The following is a 25000-nucleotide window of genomic DNA, read 5'->3' as shown; positions in this document are numbered from 1 at the left end:
GGCAAATGTCATCATAACGTTTTATGTTTTCTGACTGACAACAGAATACCAATACCAAAAATGGAAAACATATGTTTTTCTTTTATAGAGCCTTCTTAAAAAGCTCAAAGGCTGTTCTACAATATCATTATCATTTTGCGAACATTAAAAAAATGAGTATATACTGTATATAAAATGAGTATATACTGTATATAAAATGAGTATATTCCGTATATGATTATGAGTATACTTTATTAGTACTTTATTATAGTAATTGTGCATGTGTTCAGGAGTTGCCACAATATCCCATTAACAGCAATGGTATTCACATACTCACAGAGGTGGTGATACAGCCCAGCTTTTGAACAATGCTGTTGGAAAGTGTTACAGAGCAAGTCCAGGCATTTTCCCATTGTTATCAGACATTTTTTTTTATCTGAAGGAATTTAATCAATCATCAAATCAGAGTGCTAGGAATCGCCCATGCGGTTGCACAGCAACACTGTTCAAAATGCTGTCCCATGTATCCCTTGCAGCTACAGTCCTCGATTCTGTTCTAATCCACCTTTTTGTCAAATTCAGCGGATTGCTCTTCACGGCCATAATTATCAATTGTGTGTGTGTGTGTGTGTGTGTGTGTGTGTGCGTGTGCGTGTGCGTGTGTGTGTGTGTGTGTGCGTGCTTATTAATGACTCCAGCTTTTGTAGAAAAGTCTGGACTTTCTCAGTGTGGAGACACATCCAACTTAACTAACTATTGGGCTGAAATGTCAACAAATCCTTCCTCAGAATCAAGGACTGTACCTTTAACCCCCTGGAACTACTGAAGCTCCCTCACTAACACCCACACACTCTGGCCAGTCTACCATTGTGCGTATGTCTCCCCAGTGCTCGGCCTCGTGTGGACAGGGCACCCAACAGCGGGAGGTCTACTGCGTGGGCGGCCATGGGGAGAGGCTGCCGGAGTCGGCCTGTGCTGGACTGCCTCGGCCAGAGGAAGTGAGGACGTGCCAGAGGCCCTCCTGCCACCAGCACATCAGCTACTACGTGTCAGACTGGAGCCTGGTAAAGCACAGTTCAGTTCTATTCAGTTTTAACCAGTCATGCACAATGTACAGGAACTTCACCAATGTTGCCCATGCAAATTTTGATCCAACCAGTGGTGAAAAGTGAAAAGTGCTACCAAAGTGCAATGTACAGGATCACCATAAACAAGTCATTGTTTTATTCATTCATTCATACTATATCACTAACATTTGTCAATTATTCATTCATTCATTTATAATTAGCATCATTAACATTGCCATAGTCATTGTTCGTTCGTTCATTCATTCATTCATACATACATTCATTCATTCATTCATTCATTCATTTAATATTAATTAACAGCACCATAGACTATTCTCATTGTCTCAAAGCACTTCACAGGGCCCAAGCTCTAATATATAGGCCATATACAGGCATATGACAGGCCCATACAGGAGGAGGCCTTTAGCAGAATTTACATTTAGTCAATAGATGATTTAATACTGATTGACTTACAGTGCTTTCCGGTTTTTGGACCATTGTGCGGACTTTCTCAGTGTGAAGACACATCCAACTTAACTAACTATTGGGCTGAAATGTCAACAAATCCTTCCTCAGAATCAAGGACTGTACCTTTAACCCCCTGGAACTACTGAAGCTCCCTCACTAACACCCACACACTCTGGCCAGTCTACCATTGTGCGTATGCGTATCCCAAAGTCCGGACTCACAGACTCACAGACTTTGCTACGTGTTCTCACGAAATTAGTAAGGGCTTAGGGCTGTCCCAATGTTGCATTTCAAAGGGTGTAAGGGTTTGAGTACACACTTACCGTACTCTTTCCGTGAGTCTGCATCAGTGCAGACTTCACTAAAGGGAATTACCAAAGGGTTGTGACGTTTACCGCAGAGAGCATAGGGAAATCCGAAAATTACAAAGGTAAACAACTGCACGACACACGACCAGCTTGTAAAACAAGAGTTTGAAAGAATGTGGAATCAGGCAGCCGTCTCCTGTGCCGTGGCCGTGTGAAAAGCAACAAACTTAAAATGAAAATTCCCAAACCGTCAAGTGTCAGCAACATCTTTATGAAACGTCACCAAGGTAACATGTGATCCTGTGAAGTGCTGTCCCAAACCCATTTATACCTATCTGAGCCTTTGTGGCCTCACACACTCACTCACATCTATTAAGTCTGTGAGTCCTTGGTCCTTAGTCCTCAGGGCTCACTTTGGGATTGAGCCTTTCTATCATTGTATGTGTGCTCCTTGCTTCTCAAAACAATGATTTGGAATTTTGCTGCATGACAAGACCTTCATATACACCCTACAGCAGTGTGGAGCAAGATGGAAAACAGAGAGAGAGTGAGACAAAGAGAGAGAGAAAAAGAGAGAGAGAGGGAAGGATGGATGGATGAGGGATGAAGAATACAGGGAGAAGAAAAATAGATGACAAGTGCCAGACAGTTTGAGTGTGTTAGGACGTGTCAGAGGCCAGCATGGCAGCATATCAGCTAACACGTGGCTGAGCTGGACACTGGAACCTGGTAAATATGGGGAGAGAGAGAGAGAGAGAGGAAGAGAGAGAGGAAGAGAGAAAAAAACAGACAGAAATAAGGAAAGGGAAAGAAAAAGAGGAAAGCGGAAAGCCAGGTAACTATGGAAAGAAAGGAGGAAAGAGAGTTAAGAAAGAAAGAAAGAAAAAAAGAGGCAGTGGAAAAGGGAGAGAGATTGAGGTTTATTTGTAGAGCTACAGTGTTTTTAACATTAATTAACTACTTCTGCCTATCAATGCTCATATTGTCCTCTGTCCTCATTCCGTATGCCTTCTCTCTCTCCTCTCCAGTGCTCAGAAAGTTGTGGAACAGGACGCAGGGACAGGCGCGTGGTGTGTATGGACCAAGACCACTTTGAGCACCCAGATGAACGCTGTGCCTCTCAGTTCAAGCCCTACACCGTCGAGAGCTGCAACACACAGCCCTGCCCTGGACCACAGAGTGAGTGTGTGTGTTGGAAAGAGTGTGTGCGTTTAATGTGTGCACAATTCCATGTGTGTCTGTGTCGCTGTGCACCATGGTCACCAAGGTACCTGACGAAGACCTCTGGTCGGAACAAAGTAGCCTAATAAAACACTCTGGGAGCTTATATACCTTGTATACCTGGGAGCTTATGTACCTGACGAAGACCTCTGATCGGAACGTTGTAGACTAATAGAACACTCTGGAACATAGAACACTATACTGTAACAGTGTGCGGGTATATCTTTATTTTTTCATATGTTGGCTCAGCCTTATACCCAGCACCTGTTTCATTTTTTGTAGATGTGTGTGCACTTTCATTCAACAACTATAGCTGTAGCTGATAATGACATTTTAACAGGACATACATTTCACACACATATATTTTTAATATACAATTTGTGATTTGCTTTTGACTCTGTCTTTGTGTGCATGTGTGTGTGTGTGTGTGTGTGTGTGTGTGTGTGTGTGTATTTCAGTGGTTCCTAGTGTTGCAGATCCCAGGGGACATGAGAGCTCTCTGCGTGGATTTAGGCCTTACACACCTGAAGTGGACCAAGGTAGCACTCGCTCAAACAGCAGCACAGACTGTACCCATTTGTACCCTTTCAAAATCATGCCAAATTTTGATATAAATATAAAAAGAACTGAAGTAGAAGTGGCTTGTATTTCTCCTGAGCAACACAGACTCACATCAACAAGTTAATAGCATGGAAATGAATAGATAGATAGATAGATAGATAGATAGATACTTACTTTATTTATGCAGTTCAACACAAACAGACAGTACATTAGTGCATTAGTACACTCTTAAAACGAATGTGTTGGAAACAACACAAACTGTGCTGACCCTATCTGGACGTTGAGATGTGTTAGAAACAATGTAGTTTTAAGAGTGTACAAACTAATAAAAACACATATGAACCGCTATACGACTACCGGTATGTATAATACTGAAATGAGGTCCTTAACTGTGTATAGGATCTGCCCGCCCCTCTCAGCCTTACATCCCTGTGGTGGGTCCCCACTGCGCCCAGTCCTACTATGGCTGCTGCCCTGACGGACACACTGAAGCCTCTGGGCCCAGGGGTGAGGGCTGCCCACAGGACGACTGCGTCAGGACCAGGTACACTCCTCTCATATGTCAATTATGCATATATCAATCAATCAATCAATCATTCAATCTATCTATCTATCCATATACTAACCAATCAATCAAGCAATCTATCTATCTATCTACAGTACCTATCTATCTATCTATCCATCCATACAGTATATCAACCAATCTATGAATCAATCTATCTGTCCATCCATTCATCTATCTATCTAATCAATGCTATTGTTACTTATGTTTATATATGTTCATGTTATGCTTATGTTACAAATACGTGTATGTTCATGTGTTTATGTGACATACACAGTGTATGTTTATGTGTGTATGTGTATCTGTGTGTGATGCAGGTTTGGCTGTTGTCTGGACGGGGTGACTGCAGCTCAGGGCTTTGGCTATGCAGGGTGTCCTGACTACCAGCCGCCGGTACAGTAGCACTCCTCCACACCATTGTGTCCTTTGGTCCTTCTCTCTGGGCTGCATCCTACTCTACCGACTACTTCTCTTATTTATACAATTGCGACTTACACCACAGGAAACATACTCTAGTACAGGGGTTTTCATCTGATTGTGAACCAGGGACCACCATTCTGACTAATTATGTAACCTCAGGACCACCACTGAACAAAAATACTCATTCCCACATTGCAACTACATTACTGAATCCATGGTCAGGGACCATCAGCAAAGTCCTCACGGACCACTGATTGAAAACCCCTGCTCTAGTATATGGCCTGAACAACGTCTATGTATACAACCTGACCTCTATGACCTTGTTGATCTTGCCAGCGTTGCTTTGCTTTATCAATCAAGCCACAGGGAGATATTACAGTAACTCGATCAAGCAATCCACCCATCCTCTCACTCACTCACTCACTCAGTCAGTCACTAATTTAGTCATTCAGTCACTCATTCTGTATCCTTATCCTTCCACTCTGCCATCCATTCATCCCATGTTTGTGTCTGTCCATCCTACATTCATTCTCCAATCTCCATGTGCCCCAGGCATCCATGTGTGTGTATTCATATTTATACCGCCCCCCCAGATGGCGCCCCCAGCTGAGGGTGACGTGTGCACCTTACCCCGTGAGGTGGGCCCCTGCTTCAACTGGATCTCCCGCTTCCACTTCGACTATTCCCAGAGGACCTGCACCCACTTCTGGTTCGGTGGTTGCCAAGGCAACGGCAACAACTTCCTGTCCATGGAGGCGTGTCAGAGGCAGTGCGGGGGCATGGCCCCGCCCCCTCCTCCCCCAGCTGCGGGTCCCGCACGGAGACCTGTCATCAGAGTGAGGCCCGCCAGACGCAGACCATACCACGCCAGCAAATGAGAATGGGAGATTTCAAATCGCTCCAGCCAATAGGAGGAGTGAGATCGCTGAGCTCCAACCAATGAGGGGGCAGAAAAGCATTTATGTACAACAGAGAGCATTATGTACACAGAGATGTAACATAAGACACTCATACACTTACATATACACATACCCATACATTTATATACACATACATACACACACACAACACACACACACACACACACACACACACACACACACACACACGCACACCTCAACAATTCCAAAGTTTGCCAGTGGTCAACCTTAACACATTCACCTCAAGGCTTTCTGTTAGTTAGTTAGGACAACATGTTTTACTAAGTTTCTCTCCCACATGAATACAGATTTGAAAATCAGGACTCTCATAGAACACTTTGCTATCAATAAAGCAGTCTGTTAGCCTGTAAAAGAAGATTATCTTATCATATTGTGATATGAAATCAATCTTATCTTATCATATTGTGATATGAAATCAATAAACATCTGTTGTTTTCCAAAAATCCTTATTGCATCAAAACTTTGATTGTCCGTGTATATCATACTTTATTTTGTTTGTTTGTTTGTTTGACATTGACGTCATTATACAAGAAAGTCTGAGGACTTATTGCTGGAGGGATCCAAAAGTCTTTAGCATACTCCAGTGTTAACTTGAAGTACTGTTGTTAGCCAACCTGTAGTCATACAGTACACCATTTCATATGTTCTTTATTCTTAAAACATAATAAACTGCTACATTTATGTAGGGCATGTTAGCCTGGATTAAAGAGACGTTATTCACAGTATTCTTTCAAGCTTAAATGACATGTAAGCCTACATTACCAAGTTCAGGAGGATCCACTGGTTGTACAATACAATAAACTACCTTTGTGGTACACAATGAGATATTATGGTGTGTTGTGAGTGAATATTTTATTGCCTTTCGTTATTTGGTTGTTGGACATCGGTTAAGGAATACTGGCATAAACGCATTAGTAAACGTTTTGTACAGGCATTTGTTGAGCTGGTGCGGCTTTTCCTTGCGTCCTGTCTGCTGCAACACAAGAACATTGCTTTCGACGTGAATGAGCGGATTGTTTACTTCCTGGATGGCTGTGACATCATCTCATGAATATTTGACATAGTCTGTTACTTTAGAACGACTGTGGCGCCTGGTACAGCTCTTATCTAGCTTCACAGAACCTCCACTGGTGTCTCGGGTAAGAATAGGTCTATATTTGTATTAGCCTATATAGGTGATTGCAATGTGTTATTTGCATAGGCCAAAGAGTTTCCGAAATGAAATGTTCAGACTATTAAAAAGTTCTGTAACATGAGCATGCTACAATAACTGCACTAATGTCCCACCTTCACTTTCAAATGTGTGTAAGTAACTCTGTTTGGATAATCTGAACATTGTGATAGGATGCAGGATAAGAAAATAGTTAGTCTCGTTTAGTTTAAGTAGGTTTAAGCCGGTTTGTGTGTGTGTGTGTGTGGGGGGGGGGGTCGCCAAAAATATTGGAGAAACGCGAAATGATTTGCAGTCTGGATTAAAGACATTTTTGTAAAGGTTTTTAGTCAAAGGCTGACATTGACATAATGCCTTTGATGTTGACATTGTCCATACCTGAGAGAAGTTTTTCGCCGCTGCTTCCAATGCATCTCACAACATTTCGAAACCAAATTCCGCCGGTTAGAAGGGGATCGCGAGACTTGGGCCATGTTTGTTTTTTTTTTTTGGGGGGGGGGGGTCGCCAGACAAAACGTTTAAGAACCACTGGTTTAAGGGATGTCAGGGTATTATGATGGGTATTAGACCCTCGTTAGGCTACGTTACGTTAAACCTGACACTGTTTTGAAGAACAGGAGCACTTAGGCAATAAAATAAATGAAAATAAGGACATCTATCTGGAACGTCAATGTCGTAGGATAACCAAAACATGCCCACAGCCATACAACTTGCATGCACTTTATGACACTAAACCTAAAGACCCCTTTTGTCGCTTATCAGGTCCCTCTGTCAGACAGCGACAGAAGCCAGCAAAGCATGAACACTGAACGTGACGTGATGAATACGGCCACTGGTGGCGCTGCGGATCTCTCACCGATCGGGAGCCAGGCGGGGACACGACATCTGCTCGCCTCATCCTCACTGACTCGCCGGGGAGACGGTGCCGATAAAACCGCTGCCAGACCGAAAAGCTATCGCCCTGCAAGCTTTGCAGCCAAACACGGAGCGAAAAATCACAGAGTGTCCGTGCCTCTCAGTGCGGTTCATCGCGGAAAGGCGGAAGCCAATCCGGCAGCTGTTCAGCCGGATGGTGCTGAAACGAACGCGGCTGAACCTCCCAGGGCCGTGCCGGTGTCTGAAACCGAGAAGAGAATCCACCATCCTCCGGATTCTCGCCGATACCTTCGCCTGCCCTGTCTTAGAGGCTCCGAGAGGAACCGGGAACCAGACGGATCGAGCCGGGTCTTGAGGGGAAGAGGGGCGAGGGACGACGAGGAAGAAGAGGAGGAGGCCACAGCGGGCTGTAGTGCAAGTCCGTGTGGGGGAAACGCCGGAGTGTGTGGCCAGACCGAACTCCTGTACTTAAGCAAAATACTCAAGAGACGCAGAAAAATGCAAACGAACTCAACACCGGAACCGGCCGCGGAGGACTCAAACGCCGAACCCGGAACTGAGCAGGAGAGGGCCCTTCGTGATGAGATCGAGAGACTGGAGGATGAAAATGAGGATCTTAAGGTATGAGGAAATCCCATCGTTGTTTTCATATTACTACTGCCTGCTTTCATGATGGTCAAATGCCTGCATTTCTGCGTTTGTGGTTGTGATATGTTTGTTTGTGGTTACAGTGTGAGATCGATGAGATGCGGGCGGAAATGGATGAAATGCGCGATACGTTCTACGAGGAGGACACACACCAGCTGCAGGAAATGCGGAGAGAGCTCGAGAGAGCGAACAAGAGCTGCCGAATCCTCCAATACCGCCTTCGAAAGGCCGAAAGGAAACGGGCACGATTTGCACAGAGTGGGGAGGTGGACGATGAAGTGCTTCGGAACCTTGAGCAGGAACTTAAGGTTTGCCTCTAGCCAATCAGTGTGTCTGTATGTAGAGATGGATGGGTGTGCGACTGTGCGTTTGTGTGTGCGCGCACAGAGGCGCGTGCGCGCGACTGTGTTTACTGTGGGGTGTGGGAGTGCCTCCTCTTTTGTGTTTTAGCAGCAAGAGATCTTGTCTCGTTCATGACTGCACATTATTTGACATGTATGCATGTGTGTGTGTGTGTGTGTGTGTGCGTGCGCGTGTGTTTAAGAGATAGATAGAGAGAATGTGCCTATGTGAGTGAGTGTGTGTGAGAGAGAGATGAGAGATCAGTTGAAATGTCAGCCTGCTATTGGGAGTGACCCGGTACAACCTGAGATCATAGGAGGAGGCTGTGGCTGTGATGAGCAACAACAGCCATATCTGGACTTAATCAGGGGTTCCTGTGTAGGACCTGCTATAATAGAACCCTACACAGCCCCTAGAGCGGGCTTTTTATGTCACAACCAAAGATAAAAGAACTTCACCCTCTTGATCGCAACCGAGTGTGAGGGAAATTATTAAAACAAGCCTTTCTCCCACATTTTTCATGTAAAGCAAGTGTGTGTGTGTGTGTGTGAGAGAGAGAGAGAGAGAGAGTATAGTGTCTGTCTGTCTGTCAGTCTGTCTGTGAGTGTGTGTGTGTGTGTGTGTGTGTGTGTGTGAGAGAGAGAATCCCTACCGACGTGTCCCCTCAAGTCATTTGTATTTATCTCCTCGTTTGTCTCACTCATTTATACCATCTCTCTTCTAGGAGCCTCATAATGTCTAAAATATACTTGTAGGTGTGCAGACTCTCAGTGGTGTAAATAATTAAAAAGCCTTTTACATACTGAGCTAATGACACCATCGTGTCAGCTTGCATCTTCTTCAGGGTGTGGAGGATAAAACTTTGTGGTCTTTGTGGGTGACAGGTGGCAAAGCAGATGTCTGTGTAGTGCAGTACATCTGGTAGAAAACATGTAGTATGCACAGTAGCTAGTAGTTACGGTATACTCTACGTAAGGGATAATGTATAGAACGCCTGTCATTGGGAAAATAAGACCGGCGTTCTATACATTATCCCTTACTTATATAAGATAGTATACCTTCTAAAACAGTATATTGTTTTTATGTGGCAGATGTAAAAGGAGGTGTCCTTGAGGTATATCCAATTGATAATAGAGTATAGTATAGTGTAGTGTAGTATAGTATACCTAGAAGATCATTTTTATACATGTACACAGTATATCTTGAAGAAGAAGAAGTAAAATGCTCGGTGTGGCAGGTGGCGAAGGACGTGTCTGTGCGTCTGCATCACGAGCTGGAGAAGGTGGAGGAGAAGCGCACTAAGACGGAGGAGGAGAACGACACCCTGCGAGAGAAACTCATCGCGCTGGAGGTGACCAAACAGGCCCTGCAGAGCGAGGTGGAGAAGCACAAAGTGGTGAGACACTTTATACTTTATTTATGGGACAAAAATATAGTGACAGTGCAGATCCTCCGTTCTAGCAAAAGGGTCACAATGTTTCAGCTCAACAATTACTCACCTCCCTTGTCTGCTCCCGAAGTCCGAACTACTTTGCTTGTTTCCCATTGTCCAAGCCAGGACTGTGCAAAGCATATTGCATTTATATTGTGCTTTTCAAGGCGCTCAAAGCACTTCACAGTTAAGGGCGATACCTCACTAACCACCACCAATTTGTAGCACCACCAGGGTGATGCACGGCAGCCATTATGCGCCAGAACACTCACCACACACCAGCCTGAGGTGGGGCATGATTGAATGAATGAGCCAGTTACACTAGGGGATGATTAGTGGGCCAGATTGAATGAGCCATGTCAGGAATTTAGCCAAGACACCAGGAACCCTCTACTCTCTGCGATAAGTACCATGGGATCTTTAATGACCACAGTGAGTAAGGACCTCGGTTTAACGTCTCATCCGAAGGACGGCATCTCCTGCAGTACAGTTTGCACTGGGATCGATGTTTTGGCCAGAGGGAAGAGTGCCACTGCCACCTACTAGACACCCACCAACACCTCTTCCAGCAGCAACTTATTTTTCTAAGGAGGTCTCCCATTCAAGTACTAACCAAGCCCACACCTGCTTAGCTTCAGTAATTCAATAGAGACAGGGTATCCGTTGGTCTGTCTGCTGGCCATCACCAATCTAATGTGAGATATATTGTTAACAACTTAATGTTAACATTATGTTACGTTGGACATGTAATATTTTTATTAACAAAAATATTGCCTTAAAAAAAATACTGAATTAGCTCACTGCTATTTCCTGGTCATGTCAGGCCAGGAGATAGGATGGTGATGATGATGATGATGATTATGATGATGAAGTCAGACAAGTCGTAAGGTTCTCTCATCCCAGCTCCATTTGCAGGATCAGAGAAAATACAGAAATTGGGACAAAATGCAAAAACACTACCATTTATCCAGACATTACAGCAATAAAAACAGTAGTCAAATCCCTTCAGTGCAAATTTGATCTTGACTCGAGCTCCATATTTAGCTCTGGCACAGCGGGAAGGAGACTGCTGGTGTCAGTGGAAGGACAATCATTCTGTCTCATGGATGAGTCAGTCATATTATAACGATGAAAATAATCTGGTTCTGTATCGCTGAGATAATTCCTAGCTCAGTCATAAGGGTACTATCAAGACAGATGTGTTTTACTGTGACTGTGCATTTTATAACCATTAGCCTGGAGATTAGACTATGAATATTGAAATGATTTTTCTTATTCTTAAACTAAAAATAACCTTACTATACAGGTATAAACAAGTTATGCTTTTAGTTTTGTCTTTCATAAAGAATGTATGGTGATCATAACTTTCGTAGTGATCGTAACTTTACACTGTCTTCAGATGGAAGAACAGTCTCTGATGAACTGGTGAAATGTTTTCTTTGCCTCAGCCACAGAAGAGAAGAGGCAGTAAAGAGAAGTCTGAGAGGAGAACCACACCCACTGAGGTACTTATATAGTTCTCACCTGTTCAGGTGTGCAGAACCACACCCACTGAGGTACTTATATCGTTCTCATCTGTTCAGGTATGCAGTAGGCCTGCATGTACTATTTTACTGTACATTAGGAACACATACATTAGGTTGATATTTAAGTAACTGCAATGAGCAAAGGAAGCATTTACACAGATAATGTTTAGGTTCTGTTCTCATCACTACTGAGGTCTTCATTATTCTCTTGTAAGGCTACATAGCACTTTTCATAATGTAGTTGTGCATTCTGGCGTATTGTTGCCCACAGTGCACACCAACAAGCAAACAAACTCCTACTGCAGACACATGCAATTGTGATTTGAGGTTATTAGCTTAGTGCTGTTTTCATGATCCCTTATCCAAAGAGGTTTACCGTAAAGCCTGTCTTAATCACCCACGTCTGATTATCCTTAATGGATTATTATTATGATGGATGGCCAGCTTGTTGAGTTTTATTAGCTTTATGGTGCTGAGTTAAGCCACTAGGTGGGAGTATTGTGTAGCACAGTTGAGATGCCTTTACCTAACAGGTTTGTTGACTCCTATCATAATGGTGGTGTTGTGGCTATTACACCTAAATGTTCTGTCTCAGAAATAAAGACTTGTATAGTTTGTGCAGATATTAGAAATAATAGTTACTACTGTTGTACGCAGTGCAATGACCTTTGTCACCTGTATTGTCACTGGCATTGCAGTTCATTAAGGAGAAAAGGATTCTGATTGCTAGAAGTGGCTGGTTTGGTCTCATGATGCTGTTACGCTGTATCCATGTTTCTGGTTGTGGCTGTGATGTTGCCACTAAATCTGACTGTGCGTGGGCACGGAAGGAATAACACTTATGTCAATGCTGTTAGCAGAGATGTAGTGTTATTTTATACCGTATATAATGCGCAAATGTCTATGTGTTTGATAGACAGACAGATAGATAGATAGATAGATAAATAGATAGATAGATAGATAGATAGATAGATAGATAGATTACTTTATTCATCCCCAATTATGGTGTTACAGCTTAGTAGCCTACAATATGTCGAGCTGTTGCAAATGCAAGAGACGTCCTGTAGGCTACTGTTGATGAAATATACCCTTGTTTACTAGCCACTCGGTGTACCGGCTACCGGTATTACACGTCCCCCATGCACAACGTTTGATCATAGTTATCCATCGGGGTTTTTTGAGGAAATAAATCATTTTATGCCTCCTTCCTGTTGTTTCCTATGGAGTTGTTCGAGCTGAGTCTGTTGAGGCTGGACTGTCATTGGCTCATCTGCGTTCTAAGGGGGGCGCTTAGCGACAGGTCAATTAATAATATAAACATATCACACATATACATACAAGTAAAAAAATACAGTACAATATTGTATTAATGTTTTACAATATTGAAATACAATATTGTAAAAAATACAATACAATAAATACAATTGGACATAGTCTCTTATAGATAGACAGAAGACAAAATTGAAATGTAATTATGTTGACATGAATCCAAATGGAACATGAGGAGGTTACATCACCTTCCTCCATCACCTCCCAGAAATGTGTCAGCTATGCAGTGCCATGCTGTTTGTTTATTGTGCTTGTTTGTGCCGTTGTCAGGACGACGACAGCGACGACCTGCGCTGCCAGCTGGCCTTCCTGAACGAGGAAGGGGAGCTGCTGAGGAAGAGGATGGTGGGCGTGGAGAAGGAGCGCGAGGCGGCCGAGCAGCAGCTGCACCAGTACCGCACGCTCTACGGCGAGCTGCCCCCCAGCCACCCGCCGCACACCCCGCTCCACCCCAAGGGCGAGGCCGCCGGACCGCCCAGCACCCGCGAGGCCGAGCTCAAGCTCCGCCTGCGCCTGGTGGAGGAGGAGGCCGACGCGCTGAGCAGGAAGATCGTGGAGCTGGAGGTGGAGAACCGCGGGCTGCGGGCCGAGCTCAGCGACCTCCGGGGTGACGAGGCGTCCGGAGGGGGAGGGGGCGTGGGCCGGCCGCAGGGGCCGGGGCTGTCCGAGCTCCGGGAGCAGCTGCTGCTGCTGGAGGAGGAGGCGGAACTGCTGCGGCGGAACCTGTCTGAGGCCGAGGAGCGCAACGAGCGGATGACCGCCGAGCTGCAGACGCTGCGCTGCAGGGACGCGGGCGGCTTGGGGGGGCCCGGCAGCGGCGCGGAGTCGGTCCAGGAAGAGCTGCGCGCGGCCCGCCGTCAGGTCAACGCTCTGGCCGGCAAGGTCCTGCAGCTGCAGACGGAGAAGCGGCGGCTCATGAGCGACCCGCTGCTGGCGGCCTCCACCTCTGACCTCTCGGTGAGCTCGCGCGACAGTCCCACGCCCGGCGAGGTCGAGACGCACCCGTCCTCACGCCAGAGGGAGGGACCCGTGGGCGGCGAGAGTGACCCAGACGAGGTGTTGATGACCGGGGGCTCTTCCTGGTCCCAGTTTCTCATTGATTCCCGGCCATCCTCCTCCCTGGGTCGTAGCGGCGGTGTCCGGCAGCCCCTTATTGGCTGCCAACAGATGGTGGACATCCGCCAGGAGGCCGAGCGATTGGGCGGCACCATCGAGCGGCTCATCAGCGACACCAGCTCCATCATCACCGACGCCCACACCGGCGCGTCCTCCTCCTCCTCCTCCTCCTCGTCCGTCGTGAACGGCAGTCTGATGGCGCAGGACGAGCTGCCAGCGGAGGCGGGCAGTGGGAGTGGGCGGGAGCAGGAGCTGCTGCAGCGAATCAACGGCCAGATGAAGGGCTTCCGGAGAGATCTGCAGGGCTTCATCCAACGCCTGGAGCCGCCCAGGGGACAGGGCCGCGACCCTGAGGAAACGTCTGTGAGTGTGTGTACGCGTCTATCTATGTGCTAACCGCACGCGTGTCTGTGTCTGTGTGTGTGTGTCGTAGGGTGTACATGTACGTGTCATTGTGTGCATGTGTAAGCATGAGTATATTAAATGTCTGTGAGTGTCCATACACTATTATCTATGTGCTGACCGTGTGTGTGTGTGTGTGTGTGTGTGTGTTTAGTAGGGTGTACGTGTCATTGCATGCTTGTGTGAACCCACCTATCTATGTGAGTATGTGTGCGTGTGTTTAGTTGAATGTCATTGTGCATGTGTAAGTATGAGTGTATTACTATAAACTGGTAAGTATGTACGCATCTACCTATTTGTCGTGTGTGTGTGTGTGTGTGTGTGTGTGTGTGTGTGTGTGTGTGTGTGTGTGTGTGATGTGTGATGTGTGTATGTGTGTGGGTAAGTAGGGTATACATTGTGTGCATGTGTAAGCATGAGTGTATTAAATGTTTGTTGTGTGTGCGCGCGTCTATTTATGTGCTACGTCTGTGTGCATATGTTCTGTGTGTGTGTGTGTTAATACATCTATCTGTGTGTGTGTGTGTGTGTGTGTGTGTGTGTGTGTGTGTCTGTGTGTGTGTGTATCAATGTGTTTGTTGTGTGTGTATCAATGTGTTTGGTGTACTTGTGTTCTGTGTTCTGACTATACCTGATGCATTTGCAGGATGATGTGTGGAGTATCCTATATCAACTTGTCAATGTGTGTTTGTGTGCATGTGTAGGCATGTAAGTGTTTTTGTTTGTGTTTAAATGTGTATGTGTGTGTGTGTGCAAAGCATTCTGTATTTGATCAGACCTGTCTAAACCCGTAACATACTTCCATCAATGTTTGGATCAGTAACCTCCGCCAGTGTTAAGATTCAGATAAAATCATTAACTCATTGAGTCAGACGAAGACCTCTGGTCGAAACGTTGTGTTAATAAACCACTCTGGGAGCTTATAGAAACAGTGTGCGGATATCTTTTTATTTTTCAATTGTCGGCTAAGCCTTTTACCCAGCACCTGTTTAAATTTGGAGATGTGCGTGCACTCCACTCTTTGATCACCTTTTAAACGAGCCATTGTATGTGTTCATAGCTATAACACAGAATATGCTGTGGCTGTACAAAAATCATCAACAATGGTCTAGATTGCTGGCACTCTAGGACAAAGCTTCCGAAAACAGCTTGGCATTCAATGAGTTAATGTGTGTGTGTGTGTGTGTGTGTGTGTGTGTGTGTGTGAGAGAGAGAGTGAGTGAGAACCTGTTTGAAAATCGCAGACCTGTCACTTTGCCTCACTGATACCTTCTCCTCTGCTTCTCTCTCTCTCTCTCTCCCTCTCTCTCTCCGTTTGTGTTGTTTCTTCTTCTTTCTTTCAGCAGATGTTTCAGCCCATCATTTTGCTCATCCTGATGCTAGTGCTCTTCTCATCCCTCTCTTATGCCACAATCTTCAAACTCGTCTTCCTCTTCACCCTCTTCTTCGTTCTCTAGTCTCAGAGAGCTCACTCTCTTTATTATTTCGCATTGCTATACATTTCATTCATCCATGTTATTGTTGTTGTTATTTTGTTTTGTTTTAAAACTGTCATGGTCACACAAGTACAGAAGACCCATCCCCAGGCTTTACTCATGCATCCCAGTTCCAGACTACATTTCCCAGAATTCAAGCTGGCCAGTGAGCTCTGTCCATACCCCCAGTCTGTTTTGACAGTAAAAGGTGAGTATCTAGACACTTCACTGGCATACACTGACACCTGTGACTCACCAACACTCCTCAGGAGGGTCTTAGTAACACCTCTGACAAGAATGTTAGGCTGATGATAAAAAAGGCAACTTTTTGAACAATGTTGCTGGACAATGGTCCTGGGATTTTTGTTCTGCCATGTTCCCATTGAGTAACATTTTTTGTGAACTTCAGAAATCATCAGCAGGCAATGACCATCAAATCAGAACACAAGGAAACTAGTTATGTGGTTGGCCAGCAACATGGCTCAAAAAAATGTCTTATGTATCATCACCTTTGGGCTGCTGTTTAAGTAATGAGTAGGCTAATACTGTGTGTGTGTGTGTGTGTGTGTGTGTGTGTGTGTGTGTGTGTGTGTGAGAGAGAGAGAGAGAGAGAGAGAGAGAGAGAGAGTGAGTGAGTGAGTGAGAGAGAGAGAGAGAAAGAGAGAGAGACTATGTGCTTGTGTGACTGAGTGTGTGTGTATGTTACTCAGTGTGTGTGTGTGTGTGTGTGTTTGTGTGCACATGTGACTGTGTGTGTGTGTGTGTGATGATACAGATACTAATCTGCACCGTCGGGTTCCTAACCTTTGGTATGTGGGGACAGGTGGCTCTATGCTCTGGCCTCGTTGGGTGACACGTGAAGGCTCCTCTCCTTCACCCTGCTGGCCCCCACACAGCTGGTGCTGCTGACGGACACTCAGTGACTAGTGACTGCAGTGTGATTATGGAGAGACAACATATTACATGTGCTCATATTTAGCACATATTACAGAATACACACGTTTATTATACAACATAAGTCATGTTACTGTACATATTCATGTACTGCTGCCATGTTTGCTGGAAATTCAACACTGACCAGATCCATGGTCATGTTCATGTATGCAAGTCATGTTTGAAGCTCATACAAGTCATAGCCTGTCTTAAGGAAGTGATCACAGACAGTATTCATGCACTGCAGTAGCTTCTTGCACAAGCTACAGTACTTCAGGAATTGTGGTAGCCTAGCCTGGCTTTGCCTGTGTATTGGTTGAAGTCGAAGATATATTAAGATAATTTAAGCAAACAGATGTCTGGTTCTACCTGGCGTGTGGCAACCTCATCAGGTCTTAAAGGTCCTCTCTGATGATCACAGCAGCTATCCATTAGTGGAATACTGTCACTGGTGACATGGTGCACTGTAGGTATTGTGCTTGTGCAAACATGAATTCCAGTCTCTTTAAATCACCTACTGTGGTTATGAAGGAAATATTTTCGTTTGCCTAGGTGTTGTCCCTAGGATTTGACTTAGATAAGACAAGCCTGCCTTACATATAAGTTACATATTGCAACCCCCGCCTCCCACCACCCACATCCCCGTCCACTGGTGATTCATTAACGAGAGGGCTGCAATTGCATTAGCTTTGAAATTCACGATTTTCGTGGTTTCTGGGATGCAGATGGAGGCTGCTTGAACATCCTTGTTTTTCTCACCGGCCTTGTCCTCAGCGCGGTTGGTCAGTTATTTGGGTCACTGGTCGCGAGAGTCAAATGACGCACGGGCACATTGCGCAATGATGACAAGTGTCAAAATAAATAAACGCCATGGCTGGCAATAGAAATAACCCATTAAAATTTGAAGACAGCTCGCCAGTTTGACATGCGTGCATTCTCTGGAAAGCCTATCCGAAAGAAAAAAAACCCCATTATGCACACGTCCTGAGATGCGAAGGTCCTGCTAGTAAAGGGCTCGCCGTAAGCCAAGAACGAGAAGGCAGGCAGAGGTCACTAGATAAAAATCTGCCACGCTCCCAAAGAGGAATAGCAACAACGGAGCAGTAGCTTCACCCAAATGTACGGCGGCGCAATATCGAGCCGAAAATAGCCTCATAAACACTTTGTCTGATAGTAATTATAACCTGGCGAAGGAGTGACGACAGCCTGGCCCATTCAGCGCAAATGCCAGAATAAATCTGACATTATGACACTCGATCCTGGCTCCGGTGCCGCGCGGGGTAAGCTCCGGTGGGCCCCTTGGACCCCGAAGTTGTTTACCCAGAAAAAGAGGCACCTGCCATAGGGGGCGTTACCCGGGCTACTTAAAAGTCGTATTCTATCGAGCCTACGTCACATAACGAACAGCTAGAGCGGGAGAGAAGGGGACGCCAGTCGGACGGAATTCGCACTCAGAGAGTCTCGTGCTGTCCTAAAGGATAGCCAAAGGACAAGGCAGCTCGCAAAGACTTTGACGGAGGCATTTAGTGTATTTGGGGAATACTGTATGTCTTGTTGGAAACACTTTATAACTTGGACTATTTTCCTCACAAAACACTGCTACGAATATCACAGAACTAGTTGAAGCAACACAACGAGACGAGGGTAAGTCTTTTAAAGGGCTGAACTTGAATTAAGCTTTGTGCTGCATCTAAGTGACAAAATCCATCTATGTTGTACTGATGAAGGGCGTTAATGTCAAAGGAAAGCTTATCATACGCATACATATATTATGTCAGTTTGTGGCCATGATAAAGATCCACTCCAAGGAGATTTTAAAAATATGTAAACTCGAAACACACTGGGCAATTCCGTCGAGATGGTTCATTTTCATGTAGTGTTTATTTACTTCACTCTGTGGGTGTCAGCACGCGCGCAGAGTTGGAGAAGACCATAGTTACTCGGGGTAAAAATATATTCGCGCTTACATCACGCATAGTGGTACATTCGGGCATTTTCTGGAGGAAAGACAGCCGGGGCTCGCGGGTGTCGGGTTCCGTGACGGCAGAAATCCCCCCCTTTACTCAATGCCAGTAATAAATGCGCATGGTATATATCTGGGAAACAGGGGCCACCGTTCCTCCAGGTCACGCTCTCCGTTGACGCATCTTGGAGACGCTGAAATACCTAGTGCATTATGCACGAGAAACCCAACTCAGACGTTTGAGCTGCTTTTGAAAATTTCGGTAAAATTCACTCTTATATGCATATAGTTCAATTTCCACTCGTTGGGCAGGAATAGATTGATTGATGTTTTCTGTCATGGTTTTATAGACCTCTAATCTGTCCTATGTGTCCTTCGACAGCGCCAACGGCTTACGACACCAAGACCCCTATAACACACACACAAACACACAGGCACTCACACACATACACACACACTCGCACTCACACACACAAATCTGTAAGCCACACATTACTGAATCGAGCTGAGCTCAAGAGGCATTGAGGAAATAACTGCCTAAACACACACATACATACAGAATTCTTCTCTCACACACACACATCCTCCCTCATACACACACAGACACACACACATACACACACACACACACATACCAGAATGGCTGCCCTGGACCTGCAGCGTGGCGTGTGGGTGGGGGAGAGGCCTGAATTTGACTCAGAGATGCTGGAGTGGGAGGAACAATTGCAGGACATGCAGCGCAAGATAGAAGAGGTGAGAAACACACGGGTGGACACACACACACACAAACACACACACACATGTGAATCACATGCGGAGATACTCCCACACTAATACATAGATACACACACTCCATGAAACACATGTACACACACAGACACACTCTGGACCCACCTCACTTTACACATCCCCCATTCCTGAGCCACTACTCAAATTTGTTGACAAACGAACCCTTAAGCCCAGTCAAAAGCCTTAGCACGTGTACACATATTCACTGTCTCAAATGCACATACAGCTCGGGAAAAAATTGAAGAGACCACTGCACATTTTTCTGATGTCATCCTATGGTTGCTTAGTGACATTCGAATGAGTTGACGGTCATATTTAAAATTAAGAGACCATTGCAAATTTGTCAACTCATTTGAATGTCACTCAGCAACTGTAGGATGACATCAGAAAAATGTGCAGTGGTCTCTTAATTTTTTTTCAGAGCTGTATACACACGCACACATATAGAGATTTGCACATACATTTATACACATCAACACTACCTCTCTTGTATGAACACACAACAAACACACACACACATTCACAGGTATGCACATATACATTCAGTATACTTACACTACACCCACAATGATCCTCTCACTCATGCACACATGCGCATTCACACACACACATACACACCCACAGAAATAATGAAAGACAGCCTTTTAGAATCCCATCTCTAATAAAATTGTTATGAGTTGTATGAATCTCATTTGGCTAGTCGGACTTCATGTAGCAGGCTCCAGATTGACCTCTGACCCTTGTTAACGAGCCTTTAAGGCATAGTGTGAATACTGGCAGACAGCACATGGACTCTCACTCGCTTGTAAGCCGATACTAACGGACTCATTAAACAGCGGAACGGCCTGGAACGAAGACGCACATGCTCACAAAGCACCCGCTCAAGAACAAGACTTGTCCCCCACCCTTGTGAATCAGACAAATAGACACACACACACACACACACACACACATACGTAAAGAGACAGAGATTGAGCAGAATTATTGTCACAGATTTTGTGTGCATATGAGGTTGGTGTCTCTCTCCACTCCGTGGTCATTTGTTTTGACAATAGAAGCACAGTTGCAAAGCACAGATTCTACACCTTACCCTGAACCATGACGAGCTATCATTTCTGTACACCTACAGTATACCGGTAAGACTTTTGCATGGATGTGAATGTTGTGTTGTGTGTTGCAGCTCTACAATGAAGTGGTTGCTCGCAGAGGAGGAAACGATGGTGCCATGCCAAATCAGGCCAATGACATCACCCTGCTACCTGTTGCAAACAAGGACTCAAGCCGCTACAATGGCGGTTGCCATAGCCATGGCAATGTGGAGCGCCCAATTGGCATGAACCTGCCCGCTGCCGTTGGCAAAAGCTGTGGCTATCAGCTCAACAATGGTTATAGCGATGGTTACCCTAGCAACCCGGGGATGGATCCCACCCTGGAGATTCTGCAGGGATACCTGGGGCATGGGAAGAACCAACAGAACTTGAGCAATGCCAAAACAGTGAGTCAACCATTTTGGGTGTTGGCTAAGCTGCTTTATCACTTAAACCACAACACTCATTTTTCAATCCTATAACCCAATCCTACTGTATGGCTCAGTTTGTCTATGTGTTGCCTTCTTTTCCACAGAAGCGAAAGAATGGCTATGATCCTGACGCTCAAAGGTAGGATTTTTTTTGCCTCATTTCATCTATCTGATGCTCAATCTCTAATAGTTTAGAGTATCAAGACAAAGTAGTAGCATGTGTTTTATGCCTTATTTTGCTAACATCAGTCATGATGATTAAAACCAGTTTCAGAACCAATCTAGCTATTTTTGAATATGAAAAAAAGAAAAAATACCAGGAGGGAAAGGTTGAAATTTTCCATTCAATAACACAGCAGCCAAAATAGCAAAAGGTCTATTTTTATACAGTAAAGAAGTAGTAGGGCTATGCTGAAAATTAATAGTGCAGAGAATCCGACTTGTCTATGTGGTGTCTCTTTCAGATCTTCCATTACAATTTATAGACTACATGGGTTCAGTAACGTTATCCTTATTTTACGTCAGAGTCGGTCATGCTATGTTTGTTCCATGGACCGACATGATTTGCAAGGACACAGCCTCTAGGCTACTACTCGAACTTTAACATGTTAAAAGCGTACATTCACATTATGTGGAAATTAAAAACGTCATGTAGGCCTACATTCAACGCAGATTCTTGTACTCTAAGACTAAGTAACTGCAATAACAGCGTAATGTCATCTCAGATTATGATTTCACACAACTTGGTTTAATGAATTCAAGGATCACGTTAGTCGTTTTTGAAAACGCACGAGATAATGTCGAATGTAGCACATGTATGTTACATATTAGGCCTATATACTTAACGTATTAATTGTTAATAGACTTCGGCGATTTTAAACCGCTTTGCAATCGAACAGAATTTAATGCCGCGTCCTCTTCTTAAATCAGGCCTACGTTGCATCTCCGAACAGGAAAAACTTTCCATGCGCTTTGGCAACTATATGCGCTTTGTCACTATGGCAACGCAAGTTCAGGCAGTAGCCTACTGTGTTTTTTGATAGAGGCCTAAACACCAAAGTAATTAACCGAAAAAGAAACACTCGACGCGTTTCAACAGTTTCTTAATGATCAGTTCGTTTAAACTATGCAATAATGTGAGCAGCTGAAGGACCGGAGAAAAACATATTGACAATGAGAAAATGGTAATGTCGTTAGGCTACAAATCACGTGAACTAGGCTATGTGTTTCTGGACCTTCGTTCAGTTGACAAGCATATGGTCATTCACAGAAAATACATCTTGAATACAAAATATTCATTAGCCAGCCTAGGTCTTTAACAATAATCTATGAATGAACACACAATGTTAGGTTATATTGAGTAGGCTAGGCTACTACATTGTTTTTGTTTTTTTCTTTATTTTAGCAAATATGTACGATTGAAAACACTGAACTTCCTCATACTCAGTGCACTGTTGTTCTGCTGCAGGGTTGTCTCTGGCTGGCAAGGTGGCAGAAGTGAGGAGTTTGAGAACCGGAGGAACCAATCAGTGCACTATGACAGCCCTCAGGGACTGGACTACTATGACCAGCGCGCGACTCCTGGAGCCCGGCCACCCGTGCGCCATGTCGAAAACTCCCCCCTGGGCCATGTCCAGCAGCGTTCCTTATCATCAGACAGAAAGTCCGCCCCCCTGGACAGGAAACAGGGCAGCCCATCGGTGCTGCGCAAGTTCGGCGCCATGCTTCAGGAGAACGAGGGGAAGCTGCTGACGGATGCCGGCGTGGTGGCGCCCTCCCCTCCACCGACCGTGACCACCGGCTCCTCTCCCATCAGCCCCCGCCGCTCACATGCACGCACGCCTTCACACTCCCACGCGCACGCGCGCTACTCCAACCCCAGCCCCACTCCCCCTCCACACTCCTCGCCCAAACTCACCCCCACCCAGGGGCAGCAGCGAGGGGGGCAGTGGGGCGAGAGGAGGGACCGGGACGTCTCCGGTGGCAGGGTGCCGGTCCAAGGGGGCGACCCGGCCACTGATTACTGGATGGTGGAGCACGTCCTAAATGGACCGAGCGTGGGCCGGCGCCGCAGCCACAGCAGTGGCAGTGGGGGCTGCTACAGCAACAGGGGTTACTACGGAAACGGAACAGGCATTAGCCGAGAGGAGAGCGGTCTGGTGGAGCTACTGAGCACGCTGGACATTCAGCAGCAACAGCAGCGGCCAGCCAGCAGAGTCTCTCACACACCGCCGGCAAGTGCATCCTCACAGTTTTTAGCTGACAGACACACACACACACACATGCTCACACACACATGCACAAACAAACGCTCACCCACACTCACACACACACACACACACACACACACAAACTCTCACAAGAACACACACACAACAATAATAGACAAATGTAAATATTTTCTGCAAGCATTAATGAACCACAATGCCCTGCAGGTCAGCCGCGAGTCCTCTCCAGCACCTTCAAGGCGGAGCTTCTCCCGTCCTGCCCGGCCAGCCAATCAGCGCCCACCTTCCAGATGGGCCAGCCAGACAGGCTCCACCCGCCCCAGGCTCTCCAGCCATTCAGGTCCCATGAGCCGTCCCCCAAGTCCCGCCCGCAAAGCCAGGCCAGCCAATCAGAGCTTCAGCTCCTACTCGCTGCACACAGAAACGGTCATCATGTGACAAATCTGTGCAGGGCCATCTCTGAAAGACATTAGCATTCATAAGTGCTTACACGGACTGGTTTAAACACTTTTGTCAACCTGCCTTATATTCTTGACGTTTTTGAAGTACTAGTCGGAGGACTATCCCCCACCAGAGTCTCTAGGCTCACAATGACTTCATAAGTGTTTGCAAAGGGATTCCCAAAAGCCTGGATCCTTTTCTGCACATCTGTGGTTTAAATGTATCTCAGAAGGTATTTAAAGTAAAATGCCACTTCAACCCCTGTGTACATCCTTTATTTCTTTCTGTATGTTTTCTTTTGTACCATGACATTTTATTGTATGCGCTGAGGGCTTCGACTGGTGCACTGTCGTTCCTTTAGTTTAGTGTTACACATCTCTGCCAAACTGTAAGTGCAGCCTTCATCCGTTCTCCCATACAGACTTCATGTATACCCAACACAAGTAGCAGACACACACACTACATACACACATGCGCGAGCACACATACACATACACACACACACACACACACACAACAGCAGTGGGCTTTCACAGAAATTCAAGCCTCTCTCGGCCCTTGTGCATGACTGCCCGGTGCCCACGCACAGTGTGTTTGACGTGTATGTAAATGTATTTATTTCTTTATTCATCTTGGCGTGCAGAGTTTGACAAAAAGCCCTAATTCTGAAAGGTGCGGTGCTGTCCTGTGCGCTTTTGTAAAGGCTGTATGCGTATCTGTTGCACTTCAGTGAGATGCATGGGTGTGATGCCAAGCCCTCTCTCTTTCTCTCTCTCTCCCTCTCTCTCTCTCTTTCTCTCACTCGTGTGTGAGTGTGTGAAAAATAATGTAAAAAATGACAAAGAAATGAAGCCGTAAACTGTAAGAGTGTAGCCTCTTATAAAGGTAAATACCTTTACAAAGAGGCTTCATGGTGTCTTCATACAGATTTTAATGAAGCACAACATGAAAAATAAATATTTTTATCTGTATCATATTTAAAAGTGACCATATTGTTGTTATGATTGTAATGTAATGCCTTTTTTCCTCCTCTTGATAATAAATGCTTCAGTGCTTTGACCAACTGAGTCTGATCAAATGAATTTATTCATATCTTGTGTATATGTTAATCATTTTGAATTTAAAGACAAAAAAGTTCTTGTTAAACTACAACTTTTTCACAAGGACAGTATACGCAAGCCAACATTATTAAGTGCATTTTAAAACCATAATGTATGAAGCAAAACAGAAACAATTGAAAAGATAATAATAGCAATAATAATCTATGATGCCTTGGTAACAGA

At 45.3% G+C, this 25000-nt stretch overlaps 3 protein-coding genes across 3 annotated transcripts in view; all 3 read left to right on the top strand.

Annotated features, from left to right (window-relative positions):
• LOC121710987 (papilin-like) overlaps positions 1 to 5863 on the top strand; it is a 12480-nt gene extending 6617 nt beyond the window's left edge. Inside the window, exons 9-14 of the mRNA XM_042094226.1 lie at positions 867 to 1043; positions 2851 to 3001; positions 3502 to 3582; positions 4004 to 4148; positions 4484 to 4559; positions 5180 to 5863. Of these exons, the coding sequence (XP_041950160.1) occupies positions 867 to 1043; positions 2851 to 3001; positions 3502 to 3582; positions 4004 to 4148; positions 4484 to 4559; positions 5180 to 5464 (915 nt within the window). The 3' untranslated portion in view covers positions 5465 to 5863. The remainder of the gene's footprint in view (positions 1 to 866; positions 1044 to 2850; positions 3002 to 3501; positions 3583 to 4003; positions 4149 to 4483; positions 4560 to 5179) is intronic.
• A 671-nt stretch (positions 5864 to 6534) lies between these two features.
• On the top strand, positions 6535 to 19376 carry LOC121711896 (protein SOGA3-like). Its single transcript, XM_042095766.1, has 8 exons — positions 6535 to 6666; positions 7461 to 8195; positions 8306 to 8530; positions 9802 to 9960; positions 11445 to 11501; positions 13122 to 14330; positions 15716 to 16052; positions 19123 to 19376. The coding sequence occupies exons 2-7, from the start codon at positions 7497 to 7499 to the stop codon at positions 15824 to 15826; spliced, it is 2460 nt and encodes an 819-aa protein (XP_041951700.1). The 5' UTR covers positions 6535 to 6666; positions 7461 to 7496; the 3' UTR covers positions 15827 to 16052; positions 19123 to 19376.
• A 1848-nt stretch (positions 19377 to 21224) lies between these two features.
• LOC121711897 (serine/arginine repetitive matrix protein 1-like) lies at positions 21225 to 23975 on the top strand. The gene is made up of 3 exons (XM_042095767.1): positions 21225 to 22232; positions 22517 to 23282; positions 23484 to 23975. The coding sequence occupies exons 1-3, from the start codon at positions 22222 to 22224 to the stop codon at positions 23712 to 23714; spliced, it is 1008 nt and encodes a 335-aa protein (XP_041951701.1). The 5' UTR covers positions 21225 to 22221; the 3' UTR covers positions 23715 to 23975.
• Positions 23976 to 25000: the final 1025 nt, after the last annotated feature.

This window comes from Alosa sapidissima, chromosome 6, assembly GCF_018492685.1.
Source record: "Alosa sapidissima isolate fAloSap1 chromosome 6, fAloSap1.pri, whole genome shotgun sequence".
NCBI lineage: Eukaryota > Metazoa > Chordata > Actinopteri > Clupeiformes > Clupeidae > Alosa > Alosa sapidissima.
The sequence above is the reverse complement of the archived record's forward strand: the minus strand, read 5'-3'. Positions and strand labels throughout refer to the sequence as shown.

Bases quoted from the DNA above. Each gene is read 5' to 3' on its own strand.
- LOC121711896 (XM_042095766.1), top strand. From the start codon at position 7,497: ATGAACACTGAACGTGACGTGATGAATACGGCCACTGGTGGCGCTGCG. The intron at 8,531-9,801 runs GTTTGCCTCTAG...TCGGTGTGGCAG, and splicing joins ACCTTGAGCAGGAACTTAAG to GTGGCGAAGGACGTGTCTGT. The intron at 14,331-15,715 runs GTGAGTGTGTGT...TTCTTTCAGCAG, and splicing joins GCGACCCTGAGGAAACGTCT to ATGTTTCAGCCCATCATTTT.
- LOC121711897 (XM_042095767.1), top strand. The intron at 23,283-23,483 runs GCAAGTGCATCC...AATGCCCTGCAG, and splicing joins GAGTCTCTCACACACCGCCG to GTCAGCCGCGAGTCCTCTCC.